Raw genomic sequence first — 21,276 nt, 5'->3', positions numbered from 1 at the left:
GACACGACAGCAGTAGAGAAGGTCTTCAAGGGAGCAAGTCTTACAACTGTTCTTCAAACACGCCTGTTTAACCTGCAGTCCTGGGGGATTAGCAAATTATATCAATCCCTCTGAGTTTCAGGCTTTCCTACATCTCTTTCAGGTATAAGCTCCTTTTAACAATCTTGAGCCAAAACAGAGAATTTCTTCTCTTGAAGACATCTTGAACTCTCTTCTTAAAGAACGTATTTTTACATGCACAAAGGAACTATCTCTTCACAGTCTTAGGTGAAGGCAAAAATAAAGACTTTTAGGTATTGAAAAGGATGGTCATAACCCAAGAAAATAAAAGACATTAAAAAGTGGCAGTTTGTATCAGTAAGGGAATATGGTCAAGTAATAAAAAAATGAAGATGATGAGAAAGACTTTCAGAAGTACAATACCAGGGTTTAACTTTAATGAAGAAATGGCAGATAAAGAGAAAAATTCTCTCCTTATTTCACTATCAAAATACAAAAGAGAGAGAGAAACTGAAAAATGAACAAAGGACCCAAGAACCAAAAACAGATACGAAAAGTTACAGGATAACGAACTCTGCAAATTTTACACGTCAGAAACTATCATAAAATGCATTTTTTGCTCAACTAGTACAGAGAGCCCTGTCACACCTTGAGCCTTGAAACCTCAGTGAAGCACAAGCAACTCAAGACTTCTACAATTCACATTACAGAGATACTGCATTAGAATAGTCAGTAGCGGAAATATACAGATGAAAGACAGCACGTAAGTGTGCAAAACCATCCCAATTACAGGATTGCCAGCTACAAAATCAGTGCTTATTACTTCTCTGAAGAGCCAGAATGGGTAAAGAAAGAGGTATTCAGGTTAGCAGCAGACACAGGGAAGAATAAAACGAAACAGATCGAGTTAATCTTAACATCAAACAGACAAACTACGGGCACATCCTGGATAAGAAGCAGTGCAGCCACACAGTCAAAAGTGCTGACCAGGTCTGGGAAATACAGTTTTTAACCCTTGCTGTAGCTAAGCAACAGTTTTCCTTAAGTAAAAAAAAGGATGCCTTGGGCAAGAAGTAAATCATACCATCATCCCAGGAAACACTTACGCAAACATGTATTGAGTAAACATCACAGTATTCACCACTGTGAGCGCAGGTAAAACGAAATACTCTTTGACAGCTCAAGTATTCCTTCAACAATAAAGGACACAAAAGAATCCATTTATCAGAACATGATGAACCCACCAATCTTTGGCCATGGCACCACAGTAGCCAACAGATTGCCCTATCAACTTTTCCAGACTCTCTAGAAGCAACTTTTCACCAAATAATTACAAATAGAAGTACAGTAAATGTTCATACTTATTACAAAGAGAACCACAGATACCTCTTCAAATATCTATACAAGATCTGCCTATTGAAATCACCAGTAGCTATTTAGTCTTTCACCTAACACCTTTCATATTAGAAGGGGAAAAACAGCTTAAAAATGAGCCCATCCATGTTATGAAATTTTTTTGTAATAAATGAACCCTTTATTAATTCAAAACACACCAGTTTAAAAGAGAAAGCACAGAAAAAATGAGAGCATATCAGAGCCTTCTAAAGGAAAAGGACATTTCTAGTTTGAAGCATCTAAGAGAGTCTGTTTTCTGTGATATTATGGTTTGTTTTGGGTTTGGGATTTTTGCGGGTTTTTATCTGAACTTTTTTTAAGCTACGTGATTGTGACCAAAGCAAGAGACAATTCACTTGGTGGTTAGTTATGAATGAATGCAGAGGTCTTGACAGTTGCATTAAATGCATCACACTTCAGCCTGTGAGCTTCAGTAATAGGGGTAGCCTAGCTATCAAGTCTCTCATCAGCTAGTAAGTTTGCTTCAGCCCTCCTTTCTTTATCTAATTATATAATCTAAGCTTGGGGCTTAGGATAACCAAAGATGCTTTACAGAAGGGAATAATGATGACTTGCAAAACAAACCCATTTTTGGGGTACTGAATAGCAGTCCTTTGCTCTGTTTCTTAAAACAGAGATCAAGAGCATTTCAAGAATTTGAAAACCTCTATTACCTCTGATAACTGTAAAGAAAAAGAAAGTATCTTTAGAATCAGTTTTAAGCAACAAAATTCAAAAACAAAGCAAGATTTACTACAGTTAAAATTCTAAGAAAAATATTAAAATTTGAAGTTGTACCTGATGATGCTGAATATTCTTTATATTACAAGAAAACTCATGGTACAGTTGGAATTTATCAATATCTTTTTCATTTCCATTTTTAGACGACACTTTTGCCAATGTTGACTGGATGGAAATGTACCTTTGCTGACATCTGAATAGAAGAAAATCAGATATTTATAAGGTATTTTAGCATGAAACTTGTAACAACTCATTATTACTGTACAGCTCAAATAAAAATGAAGTTTGGAGTCTGCTCAATTACAAGTGATGTTATATCTAATCACCTGCAGAACCGGATGACATAACTTAATGATGAGGCGACATGATATGTACTGACTGTAACATACCAAGAGAAGACAATGAAGCAGAAAAAGCTGATCACAGCCCTCCTCCTCAAGGGAATGGAAACTCAAAAGCCACCACCTGCACTTCAATTAGTTCAGTTATGGATTCAACTTCACACTACAAATTTTGGGAAGTTGCAAAGAAAGTACAGTAGCTATCTATTTCATAGAAATGCTACATCCTCTTGAATCTACCCAGCCTCAAAATTAATTTCTTGCTTTTTGCATTTAACACCCAGAAAAGTTTTCATTATTTTTAGGAGTATCAGGGATCCCAAACAGATAGCTTTCTGAATGTTCCTCATGACTATCATACATACAACAGACTTGAGATCAACGGGATTCATCTGTAAAGCACTGAGTATTCAACTAAGAAACTTCCAGTAGTCAAAACAAGGAAAGTTATAGTCAGGTAGTGACAGCACATCCCTTACAAAACAACCTCTTCATTGAAATTATCACATTGCTGATTCAAAGCAACACTGCATGCTCCTAAGGTGGTGCATGCTCTTTGAAAACTCTCTTCTCTGTCCCAGATGGCACGCAGCAGACAAAATAAAATAACAAGTAACTATTACCATGTCACACCAAATCCCCAGTCTTAACAACACTGAGGTCAGGTAATGTAAGAAAACTTAAATTCAGCTAAGACAATCAAAGAATCAGTAAGTCCTGCTTTAAAAACAGTCATATTTGTTTGCCTTATTGGCTACCAACGCCAAAATCAACCATCACAGTACACTAGTTACACTGACTAGTGTCAAGTCAGCTATTGGAGCAAGAGCTTAAGCAGATTCACTTCTGAAAAGTTATAGCTTGAAGAAAGTGCACAGAGGGAAAACTCCCTTAAGGGTCACTAACTGCAGGGGAGATCAGCAATATATAGGGCAGAGGAGCACAGAGAGTTTTTCATTCTTTGGGAGTTACAGCATCATGCCATGCACACAGCAGATCTCTCCTGCACTGACAGCCAGACAGGCAAAAGGGCTTACGAATGTACACAGGAATGGACCTAAATCCACCTCACAGGAACACCATTTTCATATCATTAAGAAAAAGTCCTGTATCTGCCAGTAGGAGACTGTGTTTTACCATGCTAGCAAGAAAGTTCAGAAAGGAAGAATGAAACTTACAATTTCCTGATAAAATCCAGTGTATCTTTATCTTTAGCGAAGATGTCTGCTAAAATATGCTGCACTCCAGCCTCTACTTCCTGGATATTTGCAAGCCCTTAGAAGAAAAATAAGTATAGAATATGCAGTCACTACAATATACAGTTAATAATTACAGAAAAAACTAATTAAAAAGTTACTTTACACAACTGCACAAGCACTAAGAACATATATGCAAACAAAACTGATTAAAGATATCTGACTGACTTGAAAAGGTTTCAAAGAATGCTAATTCATTAAAAGTTTTTTATCAACTAAATCTTCCTTTCCAAAACATCTGAAATTATTATATTTTTAATGAGCCTAAAGTGACCAATGTGGTATTGTAAGTCAAAATTATATTAAAATCAGAGAAAAATAATTTTTTTGACTTTGATGCTAACAGATCTTGACATTTGTGATGTAAATAGTGCAATAGCAAAATTGGATATTTAAACATAATTTTTGAGGTTTTAATAAAATGAGTAACTGCAGCAAAAGTCTACATATTTTGCTACTGATATGGAAACTTCCTAAATTCTTTGCAGGTAATCCTTTCTTTTCTCTGTGGAATAGTTTCACATTTCCACTGTATTATAGCAGTGCACAACAACACTTTTGAGGTCAGGGTACCATCAACCTTTCCCATGAAACAGTGAAGTTGTAAAACGCCTTCAAAGACATGAATTTATAAATGTCTTCATATCTCTGAAGAGATAACAGAATCGTTCAGTTAATTTTCAACATGCAGAACCAATTCTTTACTTCAAATGGCCAGAAGAGGAAGCACATAACTCTCCTTAGCACAGGGATTGAACTAGACCAGAAGCAGAGATAATGAAATAAAACAGACTTGTATTTTAATTCAATATATCTCACCCTGCTCCTAGCAAGAGTCAGTAATGAATGCTTCAGAGCCAACAGCAAGAATCCTGGAGTTGGCAGATGCAACATTAACTGTCTCTTGCAACCCATTACTGTTCACTCTGCTGCCTTGTGGACAGTTTTATTTACATCATTTTAACAGGTTGCACACCTCTAGCTATTCATTATATTGAACCCAGAACCCTGCTTCTGATTAGGCTATAAAGTTACATACTATAAAAAAATTTATCTTGTCCCTTTTTAAGACAAGGAAGCTAAACTTACCTGCCAGAAAGAAAAAAAAAGTGAGACTAAGAATACATTACTAAATGTCTAAACTTATCAAAAGTTGTAAAATTTGGATCCTTACATCTACAAGTTAATGTTTCTTACAGTGAAAGTAATGTCAGAACACAAAGGCAAGGGAATTTGAAGACATGCATCATATTGAATACAAACTGAGACACCCAAATAGATCATTTGAATGAGACAGCATAGGCCCAAACCAGTCAGAATTAGAGAAATAACCAGAAAGTTTCTGTTCAACAAGCACCACTCGGGCACTTTACTGTGTCCACCAGCACATGCTTGTGTAACTAGAGAAATTTTTGACTATGCATACAACTAAAAGGAAGAACAAAGTTTTCTGGTTAGCCTGCTTCTTTCATATGTCTGGCCTTGAAACATGAACTGCTGTTTTTATTTCAGTTTATTTTTAGGATAAGTTGAAAAACACTGAGAATTCAAAAGAACCAAATATTAAGATCCGATGAAAAGTTTTCTGCACTGCAAATGGCTCATTCCTTAAAAAAAAAAAAAAAATCACTCTGATCTCAAGCTGTATATAAGCCATCAAACTGGCTCCCAAGGTGATAAAAGTGACCCAGTTTATAGATGTATATAAGTTCTGATGTCTTTTAAAGGCAGACCATTATATAAACCAAAGCAGCCTAATTTTTTAGCACAGAATTGAAAATAGATGCACTGATTTTCAAAAACTAATGTTTATGCTGCAACAAATAGCACTTCCTTCTGAATATACTCTAAATAATTTATCTGAACTTTCACAGTGAAGATTTCTTTTGGCTCTTTAGACTGCACCAGAATAGTCAGATATATGGCTGTAATACACTGCTGTATGAAGTAATGACATATGCTGAACTGCAGTAATTTAATAACCAGAATACCTGGTAACTGATTTTAATTGCAAAATTAGCAGAATTTTATGAGCAATATTTAAATAAAATACACTGAAGTGGGAAAAGTAAGAGTCAGCCTTACTCAGGAGGTCCAGTACCTTTACAATGAAATTCAAAAAATATGTGTTGGGGCAGGGAAGAATGGAAGTACATCTCTATTTTAACATCATACAGAAGGCTGCAGCAATCTTCACATTTTATTGTCAGAGATTGCCCCCTACAGATCCAGCCATAACTGCATCCACAAAGACACACAATTCTGCAGTCTATGACAACCATGTTGTTAAAAATTCTTGCTCAAATTTCAGAGATTACACCTTCTCCAACCCCTACTGTCATTCAGACACAAAAACTCTCCAGCTCACTCCCAATCCCCTAGGCCAGTCTTTATTAAGATATGCTTTGCTGAGTGACATTTCCTTCAATACAGAGTATGAGCATAGGCCTCTTGTACAATCAGCACTGAATCTTCAGGAAACAATTCAAGTAGAACCATGGTGATGTCTCAGGTGTGTGGTGTGGTTCCCTCTCTCTTACCAGTAAATACACGTCAACTATAAGGTCTCCAGACTTATGTCTTTTCTATGCCGTAATTATTACTATTTACAATACAAAGGGACAGGAAAGGTTGGAGAGTCATTAAATGTGTTAAATGTAAGCTCTTACCACATGCTGCTAAAAGCACTGTTGAATTTAAAGTAGTTGCCTAACTTCCAGATACATCAGAACAATTAAAGTAATTCCCCTTCTAAAATATTTTCAGACATTTAGAACATTACAGCTTATAGAAGAAGGGCTCTTACCTTTGGTATTGGGTCTAATGTAAGAAAAGAGATTGAGTTCCATAGGATTCTGCAGGAGGGAGAGAGCAGCAGGTTCTAATCCCAACTGCTTGGCCCTCTGGGCTTTGGTGCCTTTACTCCCAGTTTTATAAGGTGCAGACTTATAACAAAAAACCAAACAAAACAAAAACAGTTATTAAAAAGCAGGGAAGTATTTCAATCATGCTATGCACTTGACATTATGCACTATTTAGTTATGCAAGATTACATTTAAACTTGATCTGAAAAAGACTAGAGTACTAACCACATGGTCTAATTCTTCCAAAGTTCTGCAATTTAGCAATCCTTTTAAAAGGCAACTGGATAACTTGCCTTCTTTCTTCAACTTCTGTATCATCGTATGTGTCTTCTTTGCAACAGTACTAAAATGCAAGAGATTAATGTTAACAGTCACATTTCACAGTGAATTAAAGTCTATTGATTGTGACCTTGTCTATTACACTGCTGAAACTCTGAAACCCCAGAAGATTGTATCTCATGTTAATCTTCAACAAACCAAGTTGATAATCCAAAAGTTTCTAACCATTTTTCTCTCTCCCTAGTTAATTCAAAACTGTGTCAAAATATCTTGTGGTAGCTTTAAGAAAAATCATCAGCTAACACTGATAGTCATTACTGCTGCATACACTTCTGTAAGATTACTGGCCTGGAAGTCAAATAAAAAGGCCCTAGAATAAATCCACCCTGATAAGCCCTTACAGCTGCAATTCATACCAAGATAGTTCTGCAGCATCAAGTACAGGCTACCAGATTTAAACTCCTAGGTCTTCAGTAAGATACTCTCTCAGGCCACCTTCCCGCCTTGAAAAGAATCTCTTGGTAGGGGTTAGCAGGGACTACAAGGAGGACGACACCAAGTTGACAGAACAGCTGACAACTCTGTTCCCTTGCCATCTCAAGAACATTGGGCCACTCAAAAGCAGATGGAATGAAAGCAGTCTCATCCATGGCCACAACAACCTTTGCTGATCATTTCTTTCCTGCAGTGATCTGGGATAGCTTAGCCTCATCTCCTGGTACACTCCGACCTCAAGAAGGGCTCTTCACTGGAAGCTTCCCTGATCCAAGCAGGGAGCTAAGATTCTCAGCAATTCTTCTTCATTCTTTTGATGGAAGTGGAGCTTCCATCTCATCATGCTACATATTTCCAGCAACTATAAACTACTCTTTTAGTACAAGATTTTTCTGTGCAGTTTTAAGAAACTGCAAGGAAATTAAGATGTTAGTTTCTCTTTGGCAATTAATAATTCTAGATTTCTTGTTACTTAGAGAGAAAAAAACCCAACAAAACCCCAGACAGGTATCAAGCATAATTACCTCATTTTAAACTTTTTTCTTTATTAGTTCCTTTACAGCTGTAGTGTGCACAAAGAGGTAAAACAAGGGATACAGAAGCAGCAGCCAGTTGTTACTCACCTCCCACCCAGAGCCCTCCTTGTGTTGTTGACTCACTCACCGTAGCTCTTCCAATGTTTGCTGCACTTCTCGCAAGGCGTCGGCCTCCAGGTTATTGATGAGCTCTTTTCGGTAGCGAGCAATAAAAGGAATCGTGTTTTCTTCTTGAAAGAGCCGAATTAAGTTTGCACATACCCATGGTTCAACATTTGTTATTTCTGACAAGGCCTGTCAAAGGAGAGAAAAAACCCAAACACCATTTGAGAGATGGTAGATTGCCTTAAACAGCCTCTCATTCGACATTCAAAAGCACTCCCAGAACATTACACTGGCCAGCAGAGACTACTGTCCTCCCTAAGACAGGATGCCAGGCTTCTCGTGCATCCAGCCACTGCACCCAGTATTTCATCAAGACATGCAGCAGCCAATGTTTCCAGAAACTTGTAACCTCAGTAAAAAATGGAGAAAAAAAAAAAAAGACAAGGAAGAAAAAAATTCAAACCAAAAGTATAAAACAAAACAGAAAGACCATGAACTGTACACATCAACTCAGAAAAACTTGGAACTTTTTTTTTTAAGCCAACACTGACATACCTCATGGTTAAGCGAAACAAATAAAACCCACAAAGCCAGAGCTGATCCAAATCCCATCCAACCAATAATAGGAAACTAGTGATACTACTGACAGTTTTAAGACAAACCAAGCCTCGCAAGGTTAAACATGATTTTGTACAAATTGAGCTTTCTGAAGTTATAGTGTATCAATATGGAATCACTGACACACTATACAAGCAGCTTATCTTAGTAACATTTATAACCATCACTACTTGTTTGCACTTCGCTATACTACTTACCATAGACAGCTGATACAAAAGCCTTGCAGAAATTTCATTGTGAAGCCTAAGAATACAACAACACCTGCGCAATCATATTCACTTATTTTAGACCACACACAAGGATCAAATTTTCCATATGTATTTCCAGGAATATGTGAGAAAACTCACAAAATTTTACAGCTTTCTTTACCAGACAGTACTAAGGATGACGAACACAATGTGTCCTATCTATTCCCATTCTATTCATATTAAAATCTTCCACTATCACATCCAGGCTTCCATCACAAGAGCTATGCTAAAACTGCCTCCACCTGAATGGCTTCAAAGTTAAAATCCTACAAAAACAAAGATGATATCTCCCTTGTTGTCACTGTTGTGGGAGGAATGCAAATCTCCTTCCTGATAGATCCATAAATTGATGAACATTCTCAAATGAGTCTCTACAACTAAATGATCAACACTGACTAGATATTAAGTTGTAAAACTGCACACGGACATCCCAAATCTTTCAGCACCCCCTTCCTGTAGGAGTTTCAGTTGTGTACATCCACAAAAACCCCCACGTGCTGGTACAGGAGAACCACGCAGACTGTTACAGGTAAGCTTTGTACTAAGGACACCCAAAGTCACAGATATTAGAATGATGTACTAGTCTGAAGTTTTAACAGTTACCATCTATATTTATACACATCTTATGACAACCTAAGCAGATGTTAAATGACAACTTCTGAGGACTGAAATTGTATGTTAAGATTCTAAGCGCTAATTATGTAGGAAATAGTTTCATTGGTACCCCAGAAAAGGAAAAGATCTCATACCTGTACAATATCCCAGTTCATTTCAAATTCTTCTTTTATTTTGTTGCCTCCCAGATTTTTAACTGGCTTTCCTTCAGGACATGCATTCAACTTAATCTTTTTAGAGGGTGGTTCATCAAATGCAAACGCCTCCTCGCATTTCTCTTGTTTCACTACAGGAAAACTTGTTGAGGGTTTTTCATCACTCACTAAACTGTTTTGGTTTTTTCCTTGGAATGAATTTATTTCCCTTTTTTTAGGCACTTCTGGCTTTTGATTTAAACATTTTGGTTTAGTGCCTGCATCTTCTTCCTTAGGTTTTAGAAGCTGCATTTTATTATCTTCTACAGGTGCAATAGGCAAGGATACATCCTGCCAAAAAGACATTGAAACCATATTAAGCACTGACTGTTACAAAGTGGTTCAGCATTTCATTTAAACTCTAAATTAAAGACTTACTACCAGACATCATTTTCCCAAGTAATGTCTCTGGCAGCGAAATGCCAAGCCAGAAATCAAGTAACCTGAAATGTATCTTGCATGGAAGAAACAATACAAACACATATAATAATAAAACTGCAATCCTTACTGGGTTGAACAGCTATGCAAGGAAATGTAAGCACAGGCTGCCTTTTTTTTGAGGTACCCAGACAGTGAAAAGGTAGAAGACATCAAAGGTGCAATATCAAAACCAGAGATATTACAGAAAGAACAGAGGCATTTATTTATTTACATTGTTGGAAGAGATCTCCAGGGAAAACCACATCCCATTATCATTGGCCAAAATTTTCAAGGAGGATCTTTATATCATGGATACCTTAATGCATAACAAAGCCCCATTTATCCAACATACTGAATATTCACAGGAACAGTGGAATTGTATGAGCTGATCAGACTCAGGCAACCAACTAAACCAGAGTTGGAAAACCGTTTATGTTGCTTCCCAAGAGCAGTAATTAAATGTCTCTTGCTTATAGATACTCACCATTTCCTCTTTTATTGCTACCTTCTTCACCATTTTCCTGGCTACAGTTGACTGTGGAGCAGCAGCTTTTTTAGTTTTTGCCTCAGTTTTCTTTGGCAAACGAGGTCTCCTGGCAATTTTGCTTTTTGGCTCCCATTCCTCCTCTTCCTCCTCTGATTCAGAGGTCCTGAAAAACAAATGAATCAATAATATTCCTTACGAGAAGAATAAAAAAAATACATAAGCAAGCTAGTCTGAGTGTTTTTTGGTGTGAAAGAAAGTGAACAGGAAAAATTAACAGAAAGGTAGAGAGACTCAACAAATACAGGTCTTTCACACTGCTGCAGGACTAACGGCTTAAACAATTTCCCAACTTTTATGAAGCTAGTTCCTGGGATGTGTACACATCTGATTCTGTTTGGACAACTGGCAACTCACTTTCACCCCATCTTTACTGGGAGCAGGCAGAAGTATAAGTAATTTGTGTTTCATAATTGAAGGTTTGTGCATGAAAGCTTTTTAATCAACTTCTCAGAAACTGAGTGTTGTTCTTATGCAATTGCTCATGCTTAGCATAAACCTTTAAAAAATCCTAAGGAAAAAAATGATCTTACGAATTAAGAAATGAAGGTAGCTCTTCTGATGTAGGGGCTTTGGCTACAAATTTCCCTCTCCTTGGCAGAGATGACATCTGAAACAGAGGCAAGAAGAGAGAAACATAACATTTGGTTGAAGCTGTATTCTCTTTAGCTCACTGTCAAATGTGCCCTCATAATGTCTTCAGCAATCACAAAAGTTTCTTCTAGAGCAAGTTTAGTTTTCTCAGGATCCAAGAATTTAGGCCACAGCAGCACACATTCAAAAATCTTTTCAACTGAGCAAACAAACCAGCACTAAAACCTCTCAAACTACTTTTCTCTTCACATGAAGGTAATTAGTTGGCTTGCACATAAAGCTGTTCTAGCAAAAAGGGTACTGGTTCTCAGATGTTTTACTTGGTATCATACATAGCATGCCAGTCTTTCCTCCAGCCATTTAAAAAGCATAGCAAATCAAATTAAAATCTACTAAAGTGAGCTCACATATGGTTTTGATGGGACAGGACTAGACAATTTTCCATTTTCAGCTAGAATTTTCCTTTACAAACTATCTGTTGCTTGTATGCACAATAAGAAACCATTCTTTTGAATGAGCTGCTCATTAGCATATAGAAAGCGCATAAAACAATTACCAAATGAAAAAAGGGAAGGCACACTCTTTCCCCTGATACAACATTCATACCTACAATAGCTGCATTTCAGTTAAGCAGCTACAGAATTTTTGGCAGTGGTCAGGCCTATGAATTTCAATAATCATATTTAGCAGTTTTAGTTAAAAAAATTTAGGTACCCTCAAAATTTTACCTGCCAGAAAATCAAAATTTAAAAATCTTAAAAAGCAAAAAAAAAAGTCCTGTAATTTATTTCAACTAGTACAAAATTCAGAAGCATATTTTACCTACATCTGGTACAATATCATCATTCTTCACATTTTTATACCTTGACATTTGATCCAGCCTTACCACTGCAACAGGAACCTTAAAGTCCCATGTTTGCACAATACAAACCAGATAAGCATTTTCCAAAGTGCCATTTAACTCAAGGGCAAAACACCCTTTCATCCAACTTCATTCTGACCTCTGCTCAAGCGCTGGAACACAACTGTTATTAATGCCTTTCAGCAAGTTTTCCTTGTAAAGCAACACAAAACTGGGGGACAATTTTCAGCACTGCAGTGGAAAGAGCATTACTGAGGCCCATACCAAAAAGCGCCATTGCCTCACTTGCAAAGCACCTTCTTGGAGCCACCATCTTGGTCAGTAACAGGTCAGCACTTCCATGCTGTTCCACTCACTAAAATTCCATTATGTGACTGGCTGGAACACACATCTACCACAGAAAAACACAAATCTCCAAAGAACACAACAAATATTACCCACCTTATCAGCTTCCCAGATGCCTTTTCACTGTCAGTTCTGAGACACTCCCAAGCTCATCCAGCCGCTCTGCTTCTCCGTGTTCCGTTGCTCTTTATACCTGAACAGTTGTTATCACAGTGCTGAACTGATTACTTATTTATTCCCATTACTTCAGAAGCATGAAAATTATGTTTCCATTTTTATATCCTACTTTAATGTGTGAATGGGAGATACAAAAAATATTAAACACCAAGATTTCCAAAGTTAAGCAACATCCAAGCTAGAGGGATCCCTGATCCACTCTTTTGCAGGCACTGGGACACTTCATGCTCCTTTTCAGCTAATCCAACTAGGTGGGTATTCCAGGCAAGTGATCAGTTTTGAAACACTCTAACCAGCTTCTTTATAGGTATCCACTGAATCACTGCAACTAAGAAGGAAAAGACCAATATACATGGTCTGTCACCTGAGGTCAGCATTGCTCCTACTGAGTAACACCACTGTAAACATCCCTCTCAGTCTGGAACACTCAGCATATACCATGAAAGTTCTGGATCCTACCCAGAAGCCCAGGTAAAAGGAAAACCTCATTTGGAAGGTCCTTTCTGCTAGTATTTCCCCTACCACCCCAAGTGGCTACAGGCAGGGTCTCAAAATATCTCAACATTTGTGTTGTTACATTAAGACTATGGCAAGAGTAATGCTTGCTTTATGAAGTTAATTGTACTTCCTGACATCCAATACTGGTGACCTATCTGACTCTCCATATCTGCATAAGAATAGGAGATGAGCTCCTTAGTAATTCTCCATGAACAGCCAAGCCATGGTCAGAAGCCAAAAGGGAGTTATACAGCCGAAAATAAAAGCCAATACAAAAAAAGCACATGTGAGATAATATCAAACATGGGGTATCACAAAGGAAAAAAACCCCAAAAAATCATATTTTCACTGCAAGGTGGGGCTAAATTATTACCAGCTCCTCTTCTCATAGTGAATACAAGAAACTAACTGTAGAAGAATCTTATAGCTACTATAGATATACACTGTTTGCTTACAAAAAATAATTTTTTAATTAGAAGCCACAAAAGTACTTCTTGTTTAATTTCAAATTGCCAGACAGCTGTCTGCTAAATTTTCCTCCTGAGTGGCCTGTGCTGGGGTGTGCAAACACCTACATTTAATGACTAAGAAAAACAGCCCTTCTGTGATTCACTGTGGAGGGGGAGGCAGGGAAGAGGATGAAAAAGAAACAAGTCTAAATGCCACTGATGATGACAGATAACTAATACAGAAAAAAAGCTTGGAGACAGTCCCTGAAGTGAGGCAGGAAGACTCAAGAAACAGGCAAACACTGTTAAGCTCCACATGGGACATCTACAACACTGACTGCACGACAAGGCACTCAATAAGCTACTGCCAGCTCCATGGTCTGCTTTTGTGGGGATACAGTCCCCCGTATCTCCTGCCTCAAGTGTTGAGGGAACTGGGAACACCGCTATTCACCCTCCCACAGCATGCTGGGATCAAGCCAGTGTGAAGTCGGCCACTTATCTCCTACTATATTTTCCAGAAAGACTGGCCTCAGTGGGAAAACTGCGTTTAACTCATCCTTCTCTGTCAGCTCCAGTTAACCATACTCCAAGACAGTTGGTTTCTTCTACCCTGAGGAAAGAAATGATAGTCCCTTCCAAATCCAGAACAATCGCATAGCTCTAGAAGAGCCAATTACAAAGCTGAAAAATTAAGAGTAACCTATTTATACCAGTCAGGTCATTTTCCCCTCCCATGACTGTGTTCAGTTTCGCTGAACAGATGTTTACAGTGCTTGGTGTTTCCTTATCAGCTGAAGGAAGTAAACATGCAGTATCCAGAGCTGTGCACAAGTTATCCAGCCAATCTGCTCAGGATTTCACCAGCTTGCAAATTGTCATATTGAACTTCAACAAGCTCTGTTCTAGCAGCTCTTCTCACATCTGAGGGCAGTAAACTTCTGGCCAGTAAACATCAGCTAACACACTTTTTCTTATTTTACATACACTGTCAGCAACCTTTTAATTTACAACAATGCTGTTCTTTAAGAAAAACAGTTCTTACTCATCTCAACAACATTTTACTTCCATGGCAGGCAACATGAGCCAGGCCCAGGAAACTTTGGCCTTGCCCACATACTCAAGCTTCCGACTGCTGTTTCACTTCAAACCTGTCTATGTATGATCTTCTGCTTCTGTGAGATAGGCTGAAACCCTAATGCTGAACCTTCTTCACACTAGACCCTTGATCCTCTGTTCAAGGGAATCAAAACTCGCCTGTTTGTTCATGTCCCAAATGACAGTGTGAAGCATCATTGCTTGAAACACTCTAAGCCACCATTAAAGCCTGGCTTCTCCACAAAACTCAGCAGTTATAGCAGGTTCTTCAAAAGTACTTCCCAGGTAAAAATTCAAGAAATTCACAGAGCTGTTATGCTGTCCAGAGAAGAAGAGCTGAAACTATTTAAGTCACTGTTATTGTAGATAAATGTATCTGCTAGGTCCACTCTCCAAATAGTTTGGCATCAGTTTTGTTGCCAGTTACTTTGTTACCACCACCACCACTTCTATCCTCTGCATGCCATGGAGAGCTCCACATCACAGTTGGGATGGCTGCAAATAGTACACTTCTCCCTGCCTGTCAGCTACTCATTAAAATAAGGCTACTGTAGTTTGGGGTCAGGCCATGCCAGAAATAAAGACTGGCTGAGTAGCTCTCACCCTTAACTGCAGAGAATCTTAATATGTGTATGCACAAAACATACAGCAAGGAAGAAATCATTTCTCTGGTCTCTCTACCCAAATAAGTCTAGGCTGCACACAGAATATAAGTAGATTGAGGTTTTAAAGACCTTATTAAGGAGCAATCCAAATCTCATTTGGAGACTGCTGTTCTCTTCAATCTCCCTATTCATGCAAAGGCACAACCCATTAAAAATAAATTTCTTCTTATGTGAATCCCATTGGCATAAGCAACTGCTTGCAGAAAGAGAAGTTTAATAACAGTTTAAAAGTAATTAGATTTAAAAATTCTCACTCCCCACCACCATTCTCCCAACCTCCCCCCCCCAAAAAACCCTGCACTAGCACACACCTCTTTTAAAACTCCATCAATAGAGCAACAATTTTCAGATTCAGAAATAACTCTAATAGATTTTTCTACCTGAAGGCACAGGATTAAAAAAAAAACCAAAAAAACCAACCAACAAGCCAACAACCCAAAACACACCACCATCACAAATACACTAGGAAATTAATTTCATTTCAGTAACTGCAAAAGACCCTGTCCAGCTGAAAAGCGAACAGAAACTTTTGAACCTCTTTTCCAGTTAATCCAAAGCAACACATTCCTTACAAAAGGGGGATCCCTCTATGCAGGAAGCTCCTCAAACTTTGCTCTACAGCCTCTGCATTTCTATCACAAATAAACCAGCAAGAATAACAGAATTTTGCATTTTAGCTTCTTCTTAAGTCTAACAATACCAGCCAAACCAGCATTTATAACTTGAAGCACCTGGGGCGGGACAAAAAGAGCACTATACAAATCCCACATGACAAGTGAATTTTGGACCATTGTTAGTAGCAGCAGAATGGCCCACTTCAATAATTATATTAAGGCTCTCAACAGGCTGATTTTGCTTGTCATTTTAAAATACCTCCACTGCATGCTACAATAACATTCTAAGGAAAAAAAAATCATAATGTGAGCATACAGTCAGCAACAAGGGGGAAAGATGCTATGCAGACCAATGGGAGGGGCTTGTAGGGAAATCTTTCTGTCTTCAGGTTTTTATCCTGGAGAGGTAGGTCAGCTGAGTTGTATTTCAAAATATAAATCCAACTTACTGTAATCCTCTTGAGGTTAAAACCTTGGAGAACTCCCAGACACTTTTGTTCAGAGAAGCTAGTGCAGATTTCCAAGGACTGCACAAGGCCAGTCAGGCTTGCCTGAGGAAGGAGTTGCAGACACAATTTAGAAGACTTCAGCACTAACTGGAAAATTACAACTACAAAGAAACAGACATACAGGGTACACACATACACCAAAACAGTCCTCAAAGCTAATCAGAGAGGAAAAGGTGTAAGAAGCAGTAAGAACACCACCTACTGCTTTTACTTACAGAAGTACCATCAAAAAGGCAAAGCATTTCTGCCTCCAGAAAGCGCATTCTATCCCATGCCTGCTCCTATAACTAGTGGTCCCTCTGAGAAAAAGGAACAACCTGTGTTATGCAGCACCGTGTAAATGAATCAGAAGAGGTCTGCCCAAGAACGGGAGGACACAAACGCTTTTCATGCATTTTCTTTAATCAGTTTATCTCAAACCACCTATGAAGACAGACATTATTCAAAATCAGGGGTTACTGCTTCTGATGCAGCAACAAATGGCTACATCATGTGCAGTTACTCCTTTTCTACAGTCCACCAAACCAGCCCCACAGTAACACTTCCATCCTGGTTCATTAAACGGGATGTCTTCACTCCCAAAGTGATATGGAAGACACACATTTCTTCTGCATGGCTACAGCCACAGCAGAGTTTATCACACCAAAATATTCATTTTGGAGGCTTGGAGGCACAAGCGGAATTGAGAGCAAAGCATTGGTTGTTGCTTGGTGACTTACTACCACCCCAAATCACTGCTTTTCGGCCCAGAAACGCGACCGAGATGAAAATACACCTTATGTACTTCAAAGAACTATTCTCTCTCTGGCGACACCCTGTTTATTTCAGGTATATTGACAGCGTTCAAGAGGAAGGGCTAACCGAGCTAAACATCACCCTCCTCGCCAGGGAAGCACACCAGCTCCCTGGCAGAACCACGGGAATGAGCCACCTCTCAGACGCCTTCCTACCCCTTCCAGCCGTCCCGCCCCAGCCCAGCCGGGGGTGCCCACCCGCATCCGCGGTCCCGCTCACCCCCCGCAGGGGTCGGGCACCTCTCTCCCCGGCCAGAGGGGGTGGGAATGGGAGCGGGGAAAGAACAGGCTCGTTTCCTTCTGAACAACCGAGACAAAAGCGAACCCCTCGCTTGCCGGGCGCCGCGGCTCGGAGGGCGCACGGAGGGCGTCGCTGCCCGCCCCGCCTCACCCCCAGCCCGGTCCCGGCGAGGGGCGGGCGGCTCCCCCAGTCGTTACCCGCTGCTGCCGCCGGCTGCCGCGTTTGAAAGGGCCGCCAGCGCGGCCATGGCGGACTCCCCCGCCCGACGCGCCGCGGGGAGGAGCAGGAAGCGGCAGCTGCGCCGCGCCGCAGGAAGCGCGGCCGGGCCGGTGAGGCGATGGCACCGCCCCGGCACCGCCCCTGGCACCGCCCCGGTACCGCCCCTGGCACCGCCCCGGTACCGCCCCCCGCCGCCCCTCGCACCGCCCCTGGTACCGCCCCTGGTGCCGCCCCCGCCGCCCCAGGAGGGCGGGCTGAAGCTGTGAGGGGTGAGGGGTTGCGGGCTGCGGGCCAGCGGCCCGGAGGCTGCCCCCAGGGCGAGAGCGTCAGCTGCCCTTCACGTAAACCAAGGACAAGGGGCGGCGATGCAGAAATGTCCCGGTTCGCTTCTGGGTTGATGGGAATTGGAAAAGTGTTAGCTAAGAAGCAGGGTTTTTTCACAGGGGTCTTGGGAAGCAGAAGTCATCTTTGTGTGAAGCTGAGATACTGCGTCAAAGGTGACTACAGAGGATGCAGAAATAAATACACGCCCTTTCAGCCCCCAGAGCGGATAGGAGCATGTAGGTCCCAGCATACATAGGATGCTCGTGTTCCTTTACCCATGCTCACTAAAATTTGCATCGTTTTTCCTTACAAGCATTTCCCCTCTAGTACTGGAAAAAGTATCCAACTATTAGGTGCCTGCCTTAAAATTCCATCTAAAGTTATGTTTCCCCGCAGTCTCTACACCTATTCCTTTTTCATCCATATCTTCGAAGTTAGCATTCAGCAAGGATCCTGTGAAGATCACATCTCGTGCAAAAGTTTAATGGGTGCTAGCTTCTGCAGCCATCATCAGAAGCGTGGAGCAAGCACGCTGCTACATTACAGCCGCCTTTCGAGCTTCCATTACCCTAAAAGGTCTTCTGCTTTGTATCATAAATATTTGTAACTTGTGGTCATAACTGCGAGCCAGCTGTCCTCTAGCCTTGGAACAGCAACATCTTAAATGTAACTAAGGTGCTATAAACTTAAATAATTCATAGTTTTTCATCTTGACTTTATAATAAATGTGTGTTTATCAGTCTGGAATGGGTTTAAACACAATAATGTTCAATGCAGTCTCTCTCTTTCCATGGAGTTTACCTGACTTCTTTGGCTTTCAGAGGCCTGGAGAGAGACTTATGCACATACATGTCTTTATGCATGGAGGTTGTATTTCTGGTGCCAAATCTTCAGCTGATATAAACTGTCACAGCTCTGTTGATTTAAATAGGGCCTGTGATTTACACAAGTTGAGGATCTGACTCACAGCCCTCAACAGGATTGTTCACATATTTAAAGGTAATTGAGTGTGCAAGTGTTTGCAGGCTCAGAGCTGATTCAGTTGGAGTTTAGCCCTAGTAAGAGCTGAGCAAAGGGTAGTTTAGTGTAATACTAGGAAGCATAAAATTATGTTAGATCATCAGTTTTTCAGATGAAACATTGTCATTTATAATAGGAAAGGTTCTGATTCTTTATATTTCAGATCAGATTCTACTCTTATGCCAAAACAACCTTTAAATAAATTTAGGAACTCAGTGCACTATATAAGTAAGGACAAAAGATTGAGACTATAAATACCTTAAAAGTCATATTTAAAGACTTGGTCTGATTAAATTTTGTAATACTTAGAGTGCAACTTTGTTCAGAATATAAAAATACTGCCTGTGTCATCTGATTCCTTTGATGCACTGCATTAAAATTCCTATGTCTAAGTACATATCATGCAGTCAACTTTACTTCTCTTCTATTAATAGTTTGAAATTAGGTCACTGTTCTTGTAAGGATAGGCTAAGCCTGTACAACTGATTTAAAAGAAATTACCTATATATAAATATTTGGGTTCCTTTCTCATGCTCGCCTACAGTGACACCGTTTCTTATCTATAATCAGTAATTTTTCTGTCTGTTCTGGCATATGTATTCTGGCAGGTTTTTGTAGGTTTGTTTATAGTGACCCCTGCTGCAAAAGATTAAGACTGGCATTTCTCTAAGCCTTTAAAAAGACATTTACCCAATTATTTCTGAGGCAGCACAAAAGAACCAACTAGACGTAAATTCAAATGTATAAAATTTGAAACTCCGTAATCTGGATAATTTTCAGTAAAATTAGTTGAATCATACGACAGCTTTTACTCTCTCACGTGTAGCATTTACTTTCTAATGCAATGCAATATAGTTGCAAAGTAAAATAGCTTCTCATTTCCTAGAGGTAAGGCTTGTTCTTTGTGTTACTGTTCTTTGATAAGGGCTAGACTTGACACCAATAAATCAATGTCTCAACTGCTACATGTAAATGTTTTCAGAGCTCCACTCAGGAAAGCACATGCTTATGTTTATCTCTGTTCAGGATAGCAAACTAGTAAAAAAGCAGATTAAAGCATAGGACTAAGTTTAAACACAGATTACCCCTCTTGTTTCAGAAGGACTTAAGTGTCAGCCTATTCCAGTATTGCCCTCAATAAAATGTTTTCTCAAACTCGGCTTGAAAAGCTTCAGCAAAAGGTATGTGTATGAGTTCGTCTACAAGAAGAAAAAATCCATGTATGCTCTGTGCTGGGCAACAGCTGTGCAGCCATAGCTAGTGCAGCACCTAACCTCAAAATTAACAGGCCCTGCTAACAGAGCTGCAGCTTCACGTTGCTTCAGCTTCCTAGCGCTCTGCAAGCTGCACAAAATAAGCACATGCTTGCAAAAGACACTCGAGGTATAGCTGTGGTAAAACCTCTCATCCATATGTATTAGTATAAATGTTATTTTACAAATATGTGTGCTTGGTATGTTTTTTTAAAGCTGTGTTTAAAGAGTATTATATATGCTGCAAAACCAAGCAAAAAGCCATTCTTAGAGCTCCTTGTGTAATCTTTATACTGCCCTTTGTGCAAATATTTACTGATGAATGGAGACATCCCATGGAAAATTGTGAGACCAGCATAGTGAAATAACCACAAGGAGGCAGAATTAAAATCTGATGAGCAACCTGGATTGTCTCTTTCCCCACTGAGTCCTTCAAGTTGCATCCTCAGCAGCATTCTTGTATTACTGAGTGCAATTTTCTACATCTGATAGATAGGTAAAAGTTAAATTGAGTTGTCCCATATCCTATATTATACCTATATATATCCAGTGAGGATTGAAACCTGTTTCTTTTCCACAGTAGCCACAGTTCAATATAAAACCAGTCAAACATGTCATTTTAATGTAGGGTGATGGATTATGGGTCCTATCAGTGGACAGTGGGAAGAAACTCAGCATCTTTTTCTCTTTTTCTGGGATTTGGAAATTTGATGCTGCCTGAAATGTCAGGAAGGGAGATGAACCAGTGGGGCAATCTGCTGGGTCTTACTCTCTCCTCCTTGATAACTGGAGGAAATCCAGACATTCACAGTGTTCCTAAAATTTTGCCATTGGGGCAGATGCTGGATTACTTATGGTATGAGAGTGCAGTCTGGTTCTTGGCCATGTTACAGTAACATGCTGAGGGTCATACGGTCTGTACTCAGGTTTCATACAGAATGTAATCCATACTTCTGTTTCCTA

At 39.6% G+C, this 21,276-nt stretch overlaps 1 protein-coding gene across 4 annotated transcripts in view; it reads right to left on the bottom strand.

Annotated features, from left to right (window-relative positions):
* SRBD1 (S1 RNA binding domain 1) overlaps window positions 1-17,799 on the bottom strand; it is a 126,521-nt gene extending 108,722 nt beyond the window's left edge. The window contains exons 1-11 of one of the 4 annotated variants that reach the window (XM_048298999.1): window positions 17,695-17,799; window positions 16,403-16,504; window positions 12,549-12,645; window positions 11,185-11,261; window positions 10,592-10,757; window positions 9,628-9,978; window positions 8,035-8,201; window positions 6,823-6,940; window positions 6,540-6,678; window positions 3,656-3,752; window positions 2,194-2,329 (exon numbers count right to left, since the gene is read on the bottom strand). In XM_048298999.1, coding sequence (XP_048154956.1) covers window positions 2,194-2,329; window positions 3,656-3,752; window positions 6,540-6,678; window positions 6,823-6,940; window positions 8,035-8,201; window positions 9,628-9,978; window positions 10,592-10,757; window positions 11,185-11,261 — 1,251 coding nt within the window. In that variant the 5' untranslated portion in view covers window positions 12,549-12,645; window positions 16,403-16,504; window positions 17,695-17,799. Of the gene's footprint in view, window positions 1-2,193; window positions 2,330-3,655; window positions 3,753-6,539; window positions 6,679-6,822; window positions 6,941-8,034; window positions 8,202-9,627; window positions 9,979-10,591; window positions 10,758-11,184; window positions 11,262-12,548; window positions 12,646-16,402; window positions 16,505-17,647; window positions 17,666-17,694 lie in introns of those variants that run through there. The other 3 variants (XM_048299000.1, XM_048299001.1, XM_048299002.1) reach the window with 3 other exon arrangements.
* Between the last annotated feature and the right edge of the window lie 3,477 nt (window positions 17,800-21,276).

This window comes from Corvus hawaiiensis, chromosome 3 (genome assembly GCF_020740725.1).
Source record: "Corvus hawaiiensis isolate bCorHaw1 chromosome 3, bCorHaw1.pri.cur, whole genome shotgun sequence".
Lineage (NCBI taxonomy): Eukaryota > Metazoa > Chordata > Aves > Passeriformes > Corvidae > Corvus > Corvus hawaiiensis.
Note: the sequence above shows the minus strand (reverse complement) of the source record. Positions and strands in the feature narration are given on the sequence as shown.